A 17,210-nucleotide genomic window follows, 5' to 3' on the forward strand; every position below is an offset into this window, starting at 1 on the left:
CAAATCCAAACAATGTTGAAACTTGATCGCAGTCACCACCTTTGTCAGCATATCAGCAGGATTCTCCGTAGTATGAATTTTCTTCACTGTGACTCCACCTTCTTCTATGATTTCTCGTACGAAATGATACCGAACATCAATGTGCTTCGTCCTTGCATGATACACTTGGTTTTTCGCTAATTGAATAGCACTTTGACTATCACAAAAAATTGTGATACCTTTTTGTTCAACACCAAGCTCCTTTAGCAATCCTTGAAGCCAAATTGCCTCTTTCACAGCCTTTGTAATAGCCATGTACTCTGCCTCTGTTATAGACAAAGCAACTGTTGACTGCAAAGTAGACTTCCAACTAACTGGTGCCTTTACAAAAGTAAACACATAACCAGTAGTTGATCGTCGTTTGTCCAGATCACCCGCAAAATCTGAGTCACAATATCCAACTACAGACTGATTGTCTTCCTGCTCAAAAACTAACCCGACATCTACAGTATTATGAATATACCGTAGAATCCACTTCACAGCTTGCCAATGCTCCTTCCCTGGATTGTGCATATATCTGCTAATAACTCCAACAGTTTGTGAAATGTCAGGTCTTGTGCAAACCATTGCATACATCAAGCTACCAACAACATTTGTGTATGGTACCTTTGACATATACTCTCGTTCAGCTTCATCCATTGGTGACATATTAGTACTTAGCTTAAAATGGGGAGCAAGTGGAGTACTAACTGGCTTAGTCTTGTCATCTATGCCAAAACGTTGTAGTACTCTTTTCAAATATTCTTTCTGAGATAAACAGAGTTTCTTTGAACGTCTATCTCTTATTATCTCCATGCCAAGAATTTTCTTTGCCTCACCCAAATCCTTCATCTCGAACTCCTTCTTCAGTTGAATTTTCAACTTATCAATTTCTTCCGAATTCTTGGAAGCTATCAACATATCATCAACATAGAGGAGAAGATATACAAAGGAACCATCTTTAAGCTTGTGCAAATACACACAATGATCGTATTTGCTTCTCTTGTACCCTTGCCGCAACATAAACTCGTCAAATCGCTTGTACCATTGTCTAGAAGATTGTTTCAATCCGTACAACGATTTTTCAAGTTTGCACACCACATTTTCTTTTCCAGCAACTTTGAATCCTTCTGGCTGAGTCATGTAGATTTCCTCCTCCAAGTTTCCATGTAAAAACGCAGTTTTTACATCCATCTGAACTAGTTCCAAATCTAATTGTGCTACCAAAGACAACATAATTCTAATGGAGGAATGTTTTACAACTGGAGAAAATACTTCATTGTAATCAATTCCCTCCTTTTGAGCATATCCTTTGGCCACCAATCTTGCTTTGTAGCGAACATCTACTTGGTTAGGAAATCCTTCCTTCTTTGCAAATACCCATTTGTACCCAATTGCTTTCTTTCCCTTCGGGAGATTGGCCAATCTCCATGTATGATTCTGATGAAGGGACTGTATTTCATCATTCATGGCAATCCTCCACTTATCTTCTTCTGAACTTTGGACTGCGTCTTTATAAGTGGTAGCAACATCATCAACTACAATTGAGGTTGCACAAGCAACTGTCTCTAGGAGACGAATAGGTTTCGTTATTGTTCTTTTTGGCCTGCTGGTTGCTATTGATTCAAGTTGTTGTTGAGGTTCCTGAGTTGGAATCTCCTCTACTGGCTCTCCTTCGAGAGGGTAATCTTCATTTGTTTCCTCCTCTGCTTCTTGTGTAGGAAAAATAAATTTTCCCTCAAACTCCACCTGCTTAGAAGCACCTTTATTTTGTTTGGTATCTTCTGTTACCTTATTTACCATAGCAGATTCATCAAAGGTAACATCCCTGCTGAATATTACTTTCTTTGTCATAGGACACCATAAGCGATATCCTTTGACTCCAGAAGTAATTCCCATAAAAATAGCCTTCTTTGCCCTTGGATCCAATTTTGACTCCGTCACATGATAATATGCAGTTGAGCCAAACACGTGCAAAGAGTTATAATCTACAGCAGGTTTTCCATACCATTTTTCAAATGGTGTCTTGCCATCAATAGCAGCAGATGGTAGACGAATAATGAGGTGGCATGCATATGTAATTGCCTCAGCCCAAAATTCTTTGCCCAAGCCAGCATTGGACAACATACACCGTACCTTCTCCAGCAAGGTCCGGTTCATACGTTCTGCTACTCCATTCTGTTGTGGTGTATGTCTAACAGTGAAGTGTCGGACGATGCCATCATTTTCACAGACCTTATTGAAATGATCATTTTTGTATTCACCTCCATTGTCTGTGCGAATACACTTGATCCTCCTGCCTGTTTGATTTTCCACCATCGTCTTCCATTTAAGAAAAATTCCTAGCACTTCATCTTTGTTTTTCATTGTATACACCCACACTCTTCGAGAAAAATCATCAACAAAGGTTACAAAATAGTGCTTCCCACCCAATGAAGGTGTTTTGGAAGGACCCCAAACATCAGAGTGTACATAATCCAAAATGCCTTTAGTATTATGGATCGCTATACCAAATTTAACCCTTGTCTGTTTCCCTTTGACACAATGCTCACAAAACTCCAAGTTGCAAGTCTTGACTCCTTTTAACAATCCTTGATCTGATAGAGTTTTCAAGGATTTTCCTCCAGCATGTCCCAAGCGCATGTGCCATAGCTTGGTTGCTTCTGCCTCTTTGTCGTCACTGGATGTCACTGTCACTGTCCCAATAACTGTACTGCCACGATAGCGGTACATATTATTATTCTTCCGATTAGCCTTCATTACCACTAGTGCACCGGAGCATACTCTCATCACTCCATTTTCTGCAATGATTTTGAACCCTTTTGATTCTAGGGCTCCCACAGAGATGAGATTCTTCTTCAAATCCGGTACATATCGAACATCTGTTAATGTTCTGATCATTCCATCATGGTTCCTTAATCGTATTGAACCAATGCCATATGAGGTAAGAGGGCTGTTATCCGCTGTGTGGACGACTCCATATTCTCCTTCTTGAAATTCCACGAACCAGTCCCTGTTGGGACACATATGATAGCTACAAGCCGAGTCCATCAACCATATGTCTGATGATGTTGATGACTCTGTTGTAACTAATGAGAAGTCTGAATCATCACAATCAGGTACATTTGAATCCATAATGGCCTTTCCATTGTTATGTTTGGCCTTATTCTTCAACTTCGGACAGTCTTTCTTCCAGTGCCCTTTTTCTCGACAAAAAGCACATTCATCTTTGCTGGGTCTGGATCTTGACTTGGATCTTCCTTTCTTTGTCCTCATTTGATTTTGAGGACGACCCCTCACAAATAGTGCTTCTCCTTCTCCGCCCTTCTGTTTTTCTCGCTTTCTTTGTTCATAGCTGTACAAAGCCGAACAAACTTCTCTGAGAGAAACTTCGTCATTTCCATGGAGTAGAGTAGTTTCAAGGTGCTCGTATTCATCAGGAAGTGACGCCAACAACATTAAGGCCAAGTCACCATCATCATAAGTTGTATCCATATTTTGCAAATCTGTGACCAACTTATTGAAACTGGTGATATGTTCATTCATCGTGGTACCAGGAACATAGGTGAAGTGAAACAGTCTTTTCTTCATGTACAATTTATTTTGACTGTTTTTCTTCAAAAATTTATCCTCCAGTGCTTTCCATAATTTACTTGCAGAAGTTTCCTTTGTGTATGGATATTTCTGCTCTCTAGCAAGGTAGGATCGAATGGTACCGCAAGCAACACGGTTGATAATTCTCCAATCTTCTTCTCCAATAACATCTGGTTTCTTTTCTTCAATGGCCAGATCTAGCCCTTGTTGAAAAAGGACATCTAGAACCTCGCCTTGCCACATCCCAAAATGTCCGGACCCGTCAAATATTTCTACCGCAAATTTCGCATTTGACACAATTCTTGTCATAAGCAAAGATGTCAATGATGACGTATTGTTGACACTTGATGTAGATTCTTCTTGTTTATTGTCTCCCATCTTTGACACAAATATTATTTAATAGCTGACGACACAAATCAAGATTATTTCCTTTCTGGTGTGGAAGATCAGACTAAGCTGCAACCACAGAGCATACTCAGACAGAACCTTGACTCAGTTACCAAGATAAATCTTTTCTGATGTGGAAGATCAGACTATGCTGCAACCACAGAGCATACTTAGACAGTACCTTGGCTCTGATACCAATTGTTGCGGAAGCTAAATGTATATAGTGTGAATAAGTCACAACTACTATACCAAAAATTATGACAGCCACCAAATAATAAATAAGACAATAAAACAACAATAAAGGGAACACCAGAATTTACGAGGTTCGGCTAATTTTGCCTACTCCTCGGACACAACCAATATTTTATTTCACTCCAAAAATACAAGTGAAATAATACTAAAGAGAGAAGATACAAATGCCTTAAACAGATGAGAAGGCAAATGAGAGGTGTGTTTAAATCCTAAACATTAAGCCTTCTTTTATAGGGGGAAAATCCCCCCAACTTTTGTTTTCCCACCGATGTGGGACAAACATTTTGCCAATTTCAACAATTACTTGATATACTGCAAAGGCTATGAGGTTTCATTTATATCCTTAGAAAAGAGATTCGAGTTTAAATATCTGTTGCTTTATTCTTTGTACGTATGTGTATATATATATATATAATCGAGAGGAGTATGAGATATCTCTTCCCCATTAAGCGTTTCCTTATCATGTCGGCTAGGATGTCATTCTTATATCCCTTATCCTTGTAATCGGTAACTTGTTCGAGAAGCTCTTGTAATAGCTCTCTCCGGTTATATGTTTGGGAAACGATGCACCATGCTCGAACATCAAAATGAGAAACAATGATGTCGTCATTATACAACTTTGTAGCACAAGTTGTTTTACCTTGTCCCCCCATCCCAACAATTGGGATGACATCTAGGTCATTTGTTCCTTGAATTAGATGCCGAATTATTCTTTTCATGTCATTCTCAAATCCAATTATCTCCTCATCATTCATAGGATTGCTATGTTGAATTGATAGATGTTTAGATGACTCAACCACTGTGCAGGGCCTAAGATCAATGTTCTCCGACCACATCTTGGTCACCTCCGTACGAATATGCTTGACCTCTTTTATGATTGAAAGAAGTGCACAAAAAGAATGCCAAAGAGCATTATATTGAGCAAGAATAGAGTTAATGGCAATCTCAGCTTCATATGTCAAATTGATAGTACGCCTCTGAAAATCTTTAAGAATTTCATGTTCATGGTGCACTTTCGCGACATCTCTGAAAAGGGATTTTAGAGATGAGATATCTTTCTCTAAAATGACAATATGAGGCTTCAACATGAAATCTAAACATGTTTCATATTTTAACATCTCATTCAATTTCCTTAAAAGAGAATCCAGAAAGCTCAATCCACCAACCGTGGGAAACTACGATGGAGTAAATTTAAAGGATTTGTAGTACTTCTCAACTACTTGCGCCTTTAGATTTTCAATTTTCTCCAGTATCTGTCTCGAGCAAAGATTTATAACGCTACAGTCATCTTTGGTTATAGAGCTAGGAAGAAGCTTTTGAATAACACACAGAACATCACCCACAAGAGATCCCACATTTTCCAAGATATCATTCAGAATCCTACCACTAATAAGATGTTTCAACGCATTAGCAAGAAAAACCAACAAGAGCTCTATTGCCACATCAATATCTTGAGCAGAGACATTTTTAGGAAAGTTCTCAAGCTTTTTTTTATATACACCAACAGACATTGGAGATGATATGAAAATTCTTTTGGTAGTTTCTTGTCCTTAAAAGTTATCGATCGAATAAAATTTGAAGCTTTTAGTTCACAGAGAAAAATCTTCTTCATTTCAAGCTCCACTAGCACAACCAGGCATAGTAGAAAAGAAGGTTTACTCTCGATATCAAATGTATCATATATATCCTTATTAATCCAAAGATCAAGACAGAATTGTCCAACATTTTTAGCCATGATTTGCATTTGGATGCTCAAGCCTTTTTGCTTCACATGCTCAATGTAGACATTAATCTCAGTGTCATACAAGAATATCAGAAACCTCATTCTCTTTTGAATGCATTTCAATTGCTTGAAATATCTGTCTGTCTTCTGAAGAATTCTGACTTCTTTACTGAAAAAAGTGTCAGACGAGAAAAAGTACCTCAGTGCATCGTTTAGATTCTTGTCGCTGCAATCCATATACTCCGACAGATACAATGAGAAATCATTCATCTCATAACTGTAACTTAATCTGGTAATACAATCAATGAATACCAACAACTGTGTTACTATCCTTTACACATTAAGGTTAGTTTTGTATTCATCTGAAATTCCACCAAAAACCGAGTTAAGCATTTCCACAATCGATTGAACCTTCTTTGTGATTTTGACCAAGGAATCTTGTAAAAGAGCATGAGGATACTTTAAAAACATTCTCAAAAATCTTAGCTCCATTTCAAGTGTCTCGATTTGATTAATCATGACAACATCGAGATTGCCTCTACACTTAATCCTTCTTAAGTGATCTAACACATCCTCAATGTCGCTATGAGCCATCTTCCCTACATAGAGTAGAAATTCCTGCAAGTTCACCCAACTTATGTTATATCAATCTTCACTAACAGCTTGTTTAAATTGTTGTTACATGTCATTTTATAATGTATCATATTGTATTGTACTGCATTATATTGTATTGTTTAATGAATACAACGTTTGGATAGATTGTATCATTTGTTGTTGTTTCATGATGCCACACACTAACAATATGAAGAATAAACTTGCAACATTACTAAGAAAAAATAGGATAAGGAGTAGAATTACTATATAAAAAAGTGGAGCAAAGGATGAAATGTGATTATTTAATAATAAGAAAGGGCAAGAGGGAGACGACGCCACCACACCAAATCCATCATCCCATAAAGTGGCATTTTTCGTCGTTATGTAACGATGGATTTAACAATACGGTGCAATAAAATTTAATAGCAATAATTCTTATCAAGTAAAACCAACTTAGAGATTTGCAAACAAAGAACAATTAACACAAGTTAATTAAGCTCAAGTCTTACTGTTTAGCTCAAAGTTACTAATGTGCTTTGTAAGCTTTAGAAAACAATCAAAAGATAAATACGGGTAAATCGTAATCAAATATAATTCGACCTAGAGATTAGATAGATGATATTGTCATTCTAGATCTCAAAGGTAAAGAAAATAAACTTAGCTTAAGAGAGAAGCAATAGTTGGAGACCAAGAAAAAGATAGAGATAGAGAGAGAAGTTGTATTATTTGAGAATAATAACAATGATGCCTATTACAATGTGAAGGTATACTTTATATAGTAGGAGACCTTTCTCGAAATAATCAAAAAGTACAAAAGTTTGTGGCTTCCACTGAGTAAAGAAGCAAGACCCTAAACGACGTCGCCTTTACTTTATCAACTGGGTCGTGCCCTCACTCGGGTCGACCTTATCATAATGGACGTGCCCACTCGGCGTGAGGACGTTGAGAGCCAAATTTTACCCTATACAGTTAGTCCCTCCATTCGTTGGAGACGTGCTCGATGACCGTCTTCAATGGACGGACATGCATACTTCGCTTTTATGGAAATTTGGCCGCACCCATAGGCGCCTCTTTCAAAGGACATGAGTGTGTGTAATATTGTTGAGCTGTTGACATATGACCCCTTTTCTAGAATGACGTCACTGGTCACGTGCGTCATCATTATACTTGTTCCCGAGATGATTCAGAGCATGACGTGACGTTTTGGTTTCCCGCGCCAGTTTTCGAATTGTGCCTTTTCGATTTACACGTACCTTATCCCTATAAATAGAGGAGTGGTTCAATGTGATTCATCTTTCAAACCCTTGGAGAGTGTCCCTGCATTTCGTTCTTCATCTTTCTTTCTGGTAATCGCTACTTCATTTGAGAGCTACAATTTCTAGGGATTGTACCTCTTGTCGTTGACACCTTTCTTTATAAATTATACCATGGCTAAGTACGTCAAGACGGTAAAAAGACTAAGGATAATGCCCCTTCTAGGGCTTCGCCTTCCTCCGATGGTGAGGGGGAAGAAGTGGAGAAAACCCTCCTTCCCCTAACGGTGGATAATATCCTTCCGAAAAACCTGAGTATTCGAACTGACTTCAACTCGAAATGCCCCTCTCTTCATTGGAAGCCCAGTGAGTTATTGCAGTCTCACCTAGACGCCCTCAGAACTACGTACAACATCTCCGACCATGTTGAAATGCCAATGTGCATAGGCCTGGGTTCTGCACGTTCTACGAATATGCGCTTAGGATTGGATACAGCTTTTCACTTAACCCCCTAGCGGAAGAGCTTTGCCGCTTCTACCATGTGTGCCCGGCTCAGCTCACACCTTATGCGCTGAAGGTGTGCCGAATTCTCACCACACTTGCGGGCGAGGCCGGGAACGTAGTTTCTGTTCATCACCTGTTACATATGTTCAACCCTAGCTACATGAGAGGTACCATGCTCCAATTGAGGAGCCATGGCAAAAAGAGCTTTGTGGTGAAGTTTGATGACAAAGCTAACTGTAACTTCTGGCGCAAATACTTTTATATCAGGACGAGGCACCTGGTATCCAACCCCGAAGGGTTTCCGAAGACGTGGAATTCGGGATGTAAGTATCTTTGTGCATGATTTCGTGATGCTTTTGTTTTGGACGATCAATCATTACGATTTATTTTTCTTCCTTTTGTAGTGGCGGCTCGCCCGTCTCATCCCGTTGATGACATTAGGCCATGGGTGGCGGAGCTGATACCGTATGCGGAAAAATGTCGTACCTGGGCTGAGTTTCGTAGATTGTATGGCCCAACTGGTAACAATATTTCCCGTTCTCCTCTCTTTTCCTTTGTTTTGGCTTGAAGATCCCTTTATTCAATGTATTCTCATTTGGCAGGTCGGGGCGCTTCTACAAAGGTGAAGAAGAAGAAAACCGTTGCTAGACTGTCTAGGGTAGAGTCTGACTCTGATGGGGAAGATATATTCGCGGGAGGCTCGCCTAGAGACAACGCTCTTTCGACCTCACAGCAGGGGGCTGCACCGGTGGCGGTGCCTGAGGCTGTTCCGGTGGTGACACCTGAGGCCGTGCCAGTAACGCCGCCTGAGGCCGTGCCTATGACGGTGCTTGAAGCCGCTTCAGCGGAGGCAACTTCTAAAGGTGAAGAGCCGCCGGAGAGAAAGAGGTGGCAACTGATTACCGGCAAGGGAATTACGACTGGGGGCATGAGGCCTAGCGAGCCCCGCCGAGAGCCGAGGTCAGTTTTTATGGCTGAGGCCATTTGTTCAGGGAGATTGGCCCCTCGGAGAACAGCCGTCGTTGTTGATAACTGTGATTTCTACATATTTTATACCCATTCTTACCTAAGCTTTGTGCATTAATTGCCATAAATTAGTCCCAAAATGCTTACAAGTTGCGCTTGATTGCAGGTTTGAGCGACAAGATGACAAATATCAAAGATCGGCTAAAAAAGGAGTGAAATCTGCCAAGTGTCAAAAGACAACTGAAGTGGGGAACAAAATGAACTGTGCGGTCCGTACTGATGTGTCACGCGGCCGCACAGAAGAGTTCAGAGGCTGGGTTATTTCAAGGCCTACCTGCGCGGTCCGCACTGCTTTGTCACACGGCCGCGCAGGAGAGTTCAGAGACCTTGTATTTTCCATGTCAAATTGCACAATCCGTGCCCCTTTCCATGCGGTCCGCGCCCAAGAGTGTCAGAGACTCAATCATTCAAGGCCAAAAGCCCACGCGGCCGCACACCTAATCAGTGCGGTCCGCGTGGATCAAATTCAGAGAGGGTGGATTTGGACCAAAACACCTATGCGGCTGCACTCCACTTCTACGCGGTCTGCCCTCATCACCCTATGAGGCCGCGCGTCACATTTATGCGGTCCATGGAAGCAAGATATGAAGACCCAAACCCATACGCGGACGCGCGTCATTTGTGCATCGTCCGTGCCAGACCCTCAGGGGTATTTTGTCTGGTTTTTCCTGTGTAGTATAAATAGAACATTTTACTTTTTTAGGTGAAGTTTTGTTTTATCAGATAGCAACTGAACTCGAGACTTCATAGTTTTAGCCTATTTTGGGTAATTTCTTGTAGTATTAACATGGATTTGAGTAGATTAACATTGTAGTTAATTATTATGTCAATTTCATCTACTATTTCTTCAATTTCTATGTCTACTATGGCTAGCTAAACCCATTAGCTAGGGTTGTAGCTAAACCCTAGTGTGGGTAATTAATGGGTATAATTGTTTAATGCATGAATGATGTTGGGTATTTGTTATTTGGGTTAATCTTATGTTTTCATTAAGATTTGGTGGTTGCAAACACTAAGTCTAGCCTAGTGGGTCTTGACTCTTCTTGAGAAAGAGAGTCTATGACCCCAAGATTAATTCCAACAAGGAATTGGGATGGACCCATGATAATGGTAGTCCCAATTAACGGGTTAAACCTCGAGAGAGTAATTAGCCAACTTGAACCATAAGTTGCTTGGGCAAATTGGCCTACCCAATTGGTCTCAAGAGAGCCAATTGGGCAAAATCGCTCTCTCTACTGAAAGGTGTGAGAGTGGGTGCAAAAGTGCAACGGTTATAGCATAAGTCCCATAGTCATCATTCTTGCATTAGGAATCTCTACCCGTTAGTTGACCACCTAGGTACATGCCACGACCCTAGTGCCTTTCTCTATATTGCATACAACTTAGAATCAATATCTTAGCATAACGTAGCTTTAAACTTGTAGTTGATAAATTGTAGTTGATAATCAAAAGAAAACCAAAAATGTTAGAAGATCAATTTAGGAGCTAAAACATAGTCCTAGACCATACAAACACTCAACTCCAAATTAAAGCTCCCTGTGGAAAATTCACCCCAATACCACTATTGGGTAAAAGTATTAGCGTCCACTCTTCCATAGGTTGAGTCCGCTGCGATCACTTTTTCGCGCCGTTGTCGGGGAGCTTTACGGTGTTTGACTATTTGTTAAGAGGAGGTTTTACCCCAAGCACAAAGATGGGGTAGAAATGCTAATGCTAATGACAACATACCAGACCCTCCTCCACCTCCACCAACAGTTCTACCCAATCAAGGGTACACAAGTGCAATAGTTCCTCCCCGAATCCGGCAGGAAACTTCCAAATCACCAATGTCATGCTTGTCACACCTCCTTTTTCGCCCGCGCCCCCGCAAAGGGGCGCGGAAGGGAGTTTTTTCCAATTAAGGGACAATCGAAATGAGATTTATTTATTTATTTCAGAGTCGCCATTTGGGAGATTTATGGTGTCCCAAGTCACCGGTTGAATCCCGAATCGAGAAAAATATTGACTCTGTTTAACAGTCTGCGCACCAGAAATCAAGATAAGGAATTTTGTTAACCCGGGAGAAGGTGTTAGGCATTCCCGAGTTCCGTGGTTCTAGCACGGTCGCTCAACTGTCATATTCGGCTTGATTATCTGATATAATACATGTTGAACATATGTGCGAATTTTAACTTTTAACCGCTTTTATCATTATTATTATTTTTATCGAGAATTGCAACATCGTGAAAATATCTCTCGAACCACGTCACATCAATGTACCCGTGGTTATCGACATATTTCGACTCTATTGAGATTTGGATTTGGGTCACATAAATGTGCACCCGAGTTTAAGAAAATAAATTGTTAAAGGCGCGTCTAAAGCGACTAGCGTATCATTATTTTGGGTAAGGCCGTGAAATTTGCTAAACGACCAATCCCGAAGTCTATACAATTATTAACCATTTATTGAGGGCCCCGCAACTTGTGCATTTTATTGGGTGAGGCTCATCTCATTTATTTTAAAAGGATAATCCTAAAGTGCCTACATTTTTTCTATTAAATTTGTCTCTTAAAAAATGAAAGAGAAAAGGTCCTAATTAATTTACATGCTTACGAGTTGTTATAGTCGGGTTCCGAACGCAATTTGTTAAATCAGAATGTAAACACAATATGGATAGCCCGTTGGCCAACGTGGACCCAGGCCCAACGTGTATGACACAGAACTGGACCTGGGCCATCTCATTCACATGTTACTACCTAGCTACATTATACTAGGCATGCTCACAGTTTGTCAAATTAAAAAAAACTTGGCAATCTAATTTTAATCCTAGACTATTTACATGCTGAAATTAACCAATAGTATCTAGCTAAACAATATTCCTACAAGTTTCGAAACGGTCTATTCGTTTAATGAGCTAACTGTTGAATGTTTAAGAATAGTCTAAATCAACTAACATGCTTTTTGAGACATGATAATCATCCAATAATAACAAACTAACTGGACAGAGTTACTATACCATTTATTTATTTTTTAACAATACATAGACAGTTCGTCCACTAAGCTACTATCAGATGTTCCATTATATATATTAAATAACTACATGATTCTGATATTAGGAAGCTAAATAATGTACATATACGAATAAAATTCAGAATATAACTAAGATAAATTCAGAACTTCAACTCTTCATTTCATATTCATGCTTCATGTTTCAGTTTACAGTAACCAGCGTATCAGTTGTGTACCTGATATTGGAAGCAAAAGAAGAGGAAGATCAGCAGAAATGCAGTAGCATACAACAAGAACAACACCCAACAACAAATTTAAAAAACCAAGCAGAAATCCAGCAACAACCAGTGAAGTAGTAGCAAATAACCAACCAAACTCAAGGAAACAAATCAAATGAAAATCCTGAAACACCAACAATAATCAATGGGCAAAAACAAAGTGAATCTTTTTTAGATTGAAAGACAAGTTAATGTTTAACCCTTAAATCTTGACCCCTCTGTATATCTAGTGTATGCAGATTGTATATCAGGTGTATACTACTCTCTCTTTCGAATCTCCTTCGAAATTTTTTTTCTCAATATTCAGCCAATCCCCTATCCCCTTTCAATATTTTCGGAATCCTCCCAATATTTTCGGAATTCTCCCCTTCCTAATATCCAGACCCCTTTATTTGTGTCTAGCTCCTCTATTTATTTACAAACTTCAAACACTTAAATTAAATCCCACTATCTTCTACCCATCCCCCTTTATCTTCCCACTACCTAATGTTTTGTCCCCCACTATATTAAACAATATATTAATTCTCACTAACACATATCTTTCCCTTATTAAAATCACTTATTGCCCCACTACCGCATGTTTTGTCCCTCACTATATTAAATAATGTATTAATTCCCCACCATTATGTCTTGTCCCCCACTACGTATTATTTTAATATTATTTAAATATTATTTAATACTTAGTGGACATAGCACTCAAAATAAATAATTGTTCAGATTTTCAATTCCAAAAATACCCCTATGAAATTACTAAAATTACCATTCTACCCATATCAGCTATATCCAATCCTCCTAATTAATTAACCAACTACAACAGCTATAACCAATTCATCTAACCAATTAACCACACTAATAATCAAACTCTGAATGAACGAACTCACTAAACAAAGTCCTAATCGACAACATTCATTAATTAACAACAAAGTCAGATTCATATTAGAACAAACTTAATGGAACAAGCAAGCAGATTTCAATCACTTAACTTGATCATCAATCGAGCTCAAAAAAGTAGGAAAGCCGTCAAAACGCACACACACACACACATAATTTCAACAAATATGCAGTAGGAATATCATGCAAAAATTTTATCAAAAAATGTAAACACACATATTTGTTGAACTCTGCTTGAAAACACATATCAAAAAATGAAAACACATATTTGTGAAAATTTTATAAAAAAAATAAAATGAAAACATATATCATGCTAACGATCTATGCTAAATTTTATCATGCTAAATTTTATCAAAACCAAAGAAAAAGCAACAAAAATTCGTGAACGAGCTATGGCTGACCTTTATGCTAATGATCCGGCGTCGAACAATGTTGAACCTCCGGCGAAACACAGCTTCGTTCACAACATTATTTTGACGCTCGACTAACAGACACGGATTCGAATGGAACCTCGACGCACTGCAACTCGACGAACTTGACACTGATTCTCGGATGGCTAGTGTTTGGAGACGAAGCTGGGGGACGACTGTTTCAGGTCGTGGGGCTGCTGGAGATCAATGGACTGGGTGTCAGAGCTGGACATCGACAAACTGTGGAGCTGTGTGTGTGTTGCGACGTGAAAACGAAGCGGAAGGGGAGGTCGTCGATGAAGCTGGTCGTTCATGGTTGTCGTTGGACGATGGTGGAGCTGGAGGGTGGTGACGATGAAGACGATGGAGGCTGGATGTTGGTCGTCGATGGCTGGAGCTTGACGGACTTTTGATGGTCGCCGCTAGAGCTACTGGTCGTGGGCTGCAGCACTGTGGACGAGCTTGAGCCATGGACGAGCTTGAGGGGCAGCCATGGTTGGTGTGGTTGTTAGGAGATGGAGGAGGGTGTTCATGATATGCGTGTGTGTGTGTGTGTCGATGAGAAGGGAGGTGAAGGGGATGACGGGGGAGGGAAGCTTGGGGTGTTTGGAGAGGATGAAGAGGGAGCGGGGCGGGTAGTTTTTAGGTTTAAGGTTTGGGGGGGGGGGAATGAAAATGAAAATGAAGAAAAGGGGTTGGGCGGGTGGTTTGGTTATGGGGTGGACTGGGTCGGGTTGACCCGGTATGGGTTCGGTACTTTGGGCCTGTGGTTTAAAATTTTGAAGAAGAGGCCCAATCCGATTTTCGTCTATTTTTGTTCTTTTCTATTTATTCAATTTCCGAATTAATAAAGCTAAAATGTTAAGATTAAATTATAAAACCCAAAATTATCTAAAAATAATAATTAGCTCCTAATAATAATTAACACACAATTAAATAGCAATTAACGATAAAATCACACAATTTAGACGTTAAATGTTAAAAATGCAAAATACATATTTTTATGATTTTTTTTTTGTTCTTGTAAAAACAAACTTAATTGCTCCTAATTGTAAAATTAAATTCTAAATGCAAATGCGACATATTTTTGTATTTTTATTAATTTAACAAATAAACATGCATGGACAAATACAAATAATTATCCGAAAATGCCACGAAATTCTCAAAATTGCACACAAAAGGAAAATTGTTTTATTTTGAATTTTTTGGGAGTAATTCTCATATAGGGCAAAAATCACGTGCTTACAATGCTCACTTTGCTCGATCAACGAGGGTACTTCATAGGCGCCTCAAACCAAAACGCATACAAGCATTTGAAAGGGTTTGTGGATAATTGTTGGGGGAACAAGCAGACAAATGTTTCGAAAGATGCACTGAGGTTAAGGCTTTTCCCTTTCTCACTTCGGGGGAAAGCATTGGATTGGTTGGAGAGACTCCCAAATCACTCATAACTACGTGGGATGAGTTGGTGGATAAATTCATTGCCAAATTCTTTTCTCCTAGTCATATGGTGGCTTTTCGAGATGAGATTCTAGCTTTCAAGCAAGAGCCGACGTAGCCTTTACATGAGATATGGGAAAGGTTTCGAACGATGGTGAAAGAGTGCCCCAACAACGATATGAATGATGTTATGATCTAACAAACATTCTATTGGGGTATAAACACAACAAACCAGTGCATTATCAATCAGTTGACCGGTGGTAATTTTATGAAGCTTCCATACAACGAAGCTTGTGATGTTTTTGATGAAATGGCCGATACTTCTTCGGTATGGCAAAGCCGGGCTAATGTTCCTTAAGGTGATCCCAATGTTATACATTTGCACAAGGAGCTACGACAAGCCATTGCCGAACTCACAACAACAATGAACCAATTGGCTAAGGCGCAACTTCAACAAGTTCAAATCCGCGCCAAGTCAATGCCATGGAGGGAGTGAATATGATGAAAAGAAGGCAAAGAGGGCAACAACAACCTCAAGAAAATTTTGACAACTATGATGATGGTGGTGGATATTCGAATGAAGGTTTTGATGACCAAAGTGAGGAAGTCCAATATGTCAACAACTACCAAAGGAATAGAGGTAATCAAGGGAATCAACAATGGAGACCCTAAGATAATTGGGGCAATCAACAAGGTGGCAACTGGAATTACAATAACAATCAAAGAGGCAATTGGGGGAACAATAACTCGGGGAATCAAGGTAATTGGAACAGGAAGAATAATTGGAACTACAACAATGGTGGACAAGGTGGGTGGAACAATAATGGTGGTCAAGGTAATAGGGGACAAGGCTTTCAAAGGCCCCCAATGTATCAACAACCAAACAACCCGCTCTGTTTCAATCTCAAGGGTCGAGTTCGTCGGACAACGACATGGGTCGAATAGAGAACATGTTTGAGCAAATGATGAAGAAGACTCATGACTCTGATGCTCAATTGGCCTCCCAGAACACTTCAATCCGCAATTTGGAAGTGCAACTCGAGCAAATTTCACAATCTCTCAACACTCGCCCAAAGGGAGCTCTACCAAGTGATACGGTAGTAAACCTCAAGGGTGGGCATAATAATCATGTGATGGTGGTGACCATGAGAAGCAAAAGAGGCGCTGATGTGCAAGCCTCAAGAGGTAATCGAGTTGTGGTTGATGAAGAAGAGTTGCAAAATGATGAGATCCCGTTGGTAGTTGAGGATGTTGTTGAACAAAGTATAAGTGATGATGTGAGAATTGAAATTGATGAGGGTGAGGAGGAGACTCAAAAGGCCGTGAACCCGTCTAGGGAACACATCATTGATATGCCCAAACTGGTGGTGCCAAAAACCAAGGCACCCTTGCCTAGACCTCCTCCGCCATATCCTCAAAGGTTGGCCAAGCAAAAAGGTGACAACTAGTTTAAAAATTTCATTGAGATGATGAGAGTTTGACTATAAATGTGCCCTTGGTAGAGGCACTTGAACAAATACCGGGATATGCAAAGTTCATAAAGGAGTTGGTCACTAAAAAGAGATCGATGGAGTGTGAGACAATCAAGATGATGCACCAATTGAGTTCCATTGTACACTCCATGGCTCCAAAGCTAGAGGATCCCGGAGCATTCACAATACCATGTACCATTGGAAGTGCCGAATTCGCAAAAGCCCTATATGATTTGGGGGCAAGTATCAATCTCATGCCATATTCGGTTTTCAAGACTTTGGGTATCGGACAACCTCATCCAACTTCCATGAGGCTTCAAATGGCGGACCGGTCAATGAAACGGCCTTTGGGGATTATTGATGATGTCCTTGTTCGTGT

At 39.9% G+C, this 17,210-nt stretch overlaps 1 protein-coding gene across 1 annotated transcript; it reads right to left on the reverse strand.

Annotated features, from left to right (window-relative positions):
* Window positions 1-4,613: 4,613 nt before the first annotated feature.
* On the reverse strand, window positions 4,614-6,244 carry LOC107808990 (putative late blight resistance protein homolog R1B-17). Its single transcript, XM_075218251.1, has 3 exons — window positions 5,911-6,244; window positions 5,472-5,800; window positions 4,614-5,426 (listed from the first exon to the last, which is right to left on the reverse strand). Exons 1-3 carry the CDS (start codon window positions 6,242-6,244, stop codon window positions 4,614-4,616), a joined length of 1,476 nt encoding a protein of 491 aa, XP_075074352.1.
* Between the last annotated feature and the right edge of the window lie 10,966 nt (window positions 6,245-17,210).

This window comes from Nicotiana tabacum, chromosome 7 (genome assembly GCF_000715075.1).
Source record: "Nicotiana tabacum cultivar K326 chromosome 7, ASM71507v2, whole genome shotgun sequence".
In the NCBI taxonomy this organism is placed as follows: domain Eukaryota; kingdom Viridiplantae; phylum Streptophyta; class Magnoliopsida; order Solanales; family Solanaceae; genus Nicotiana; species Nicotiana tabacum.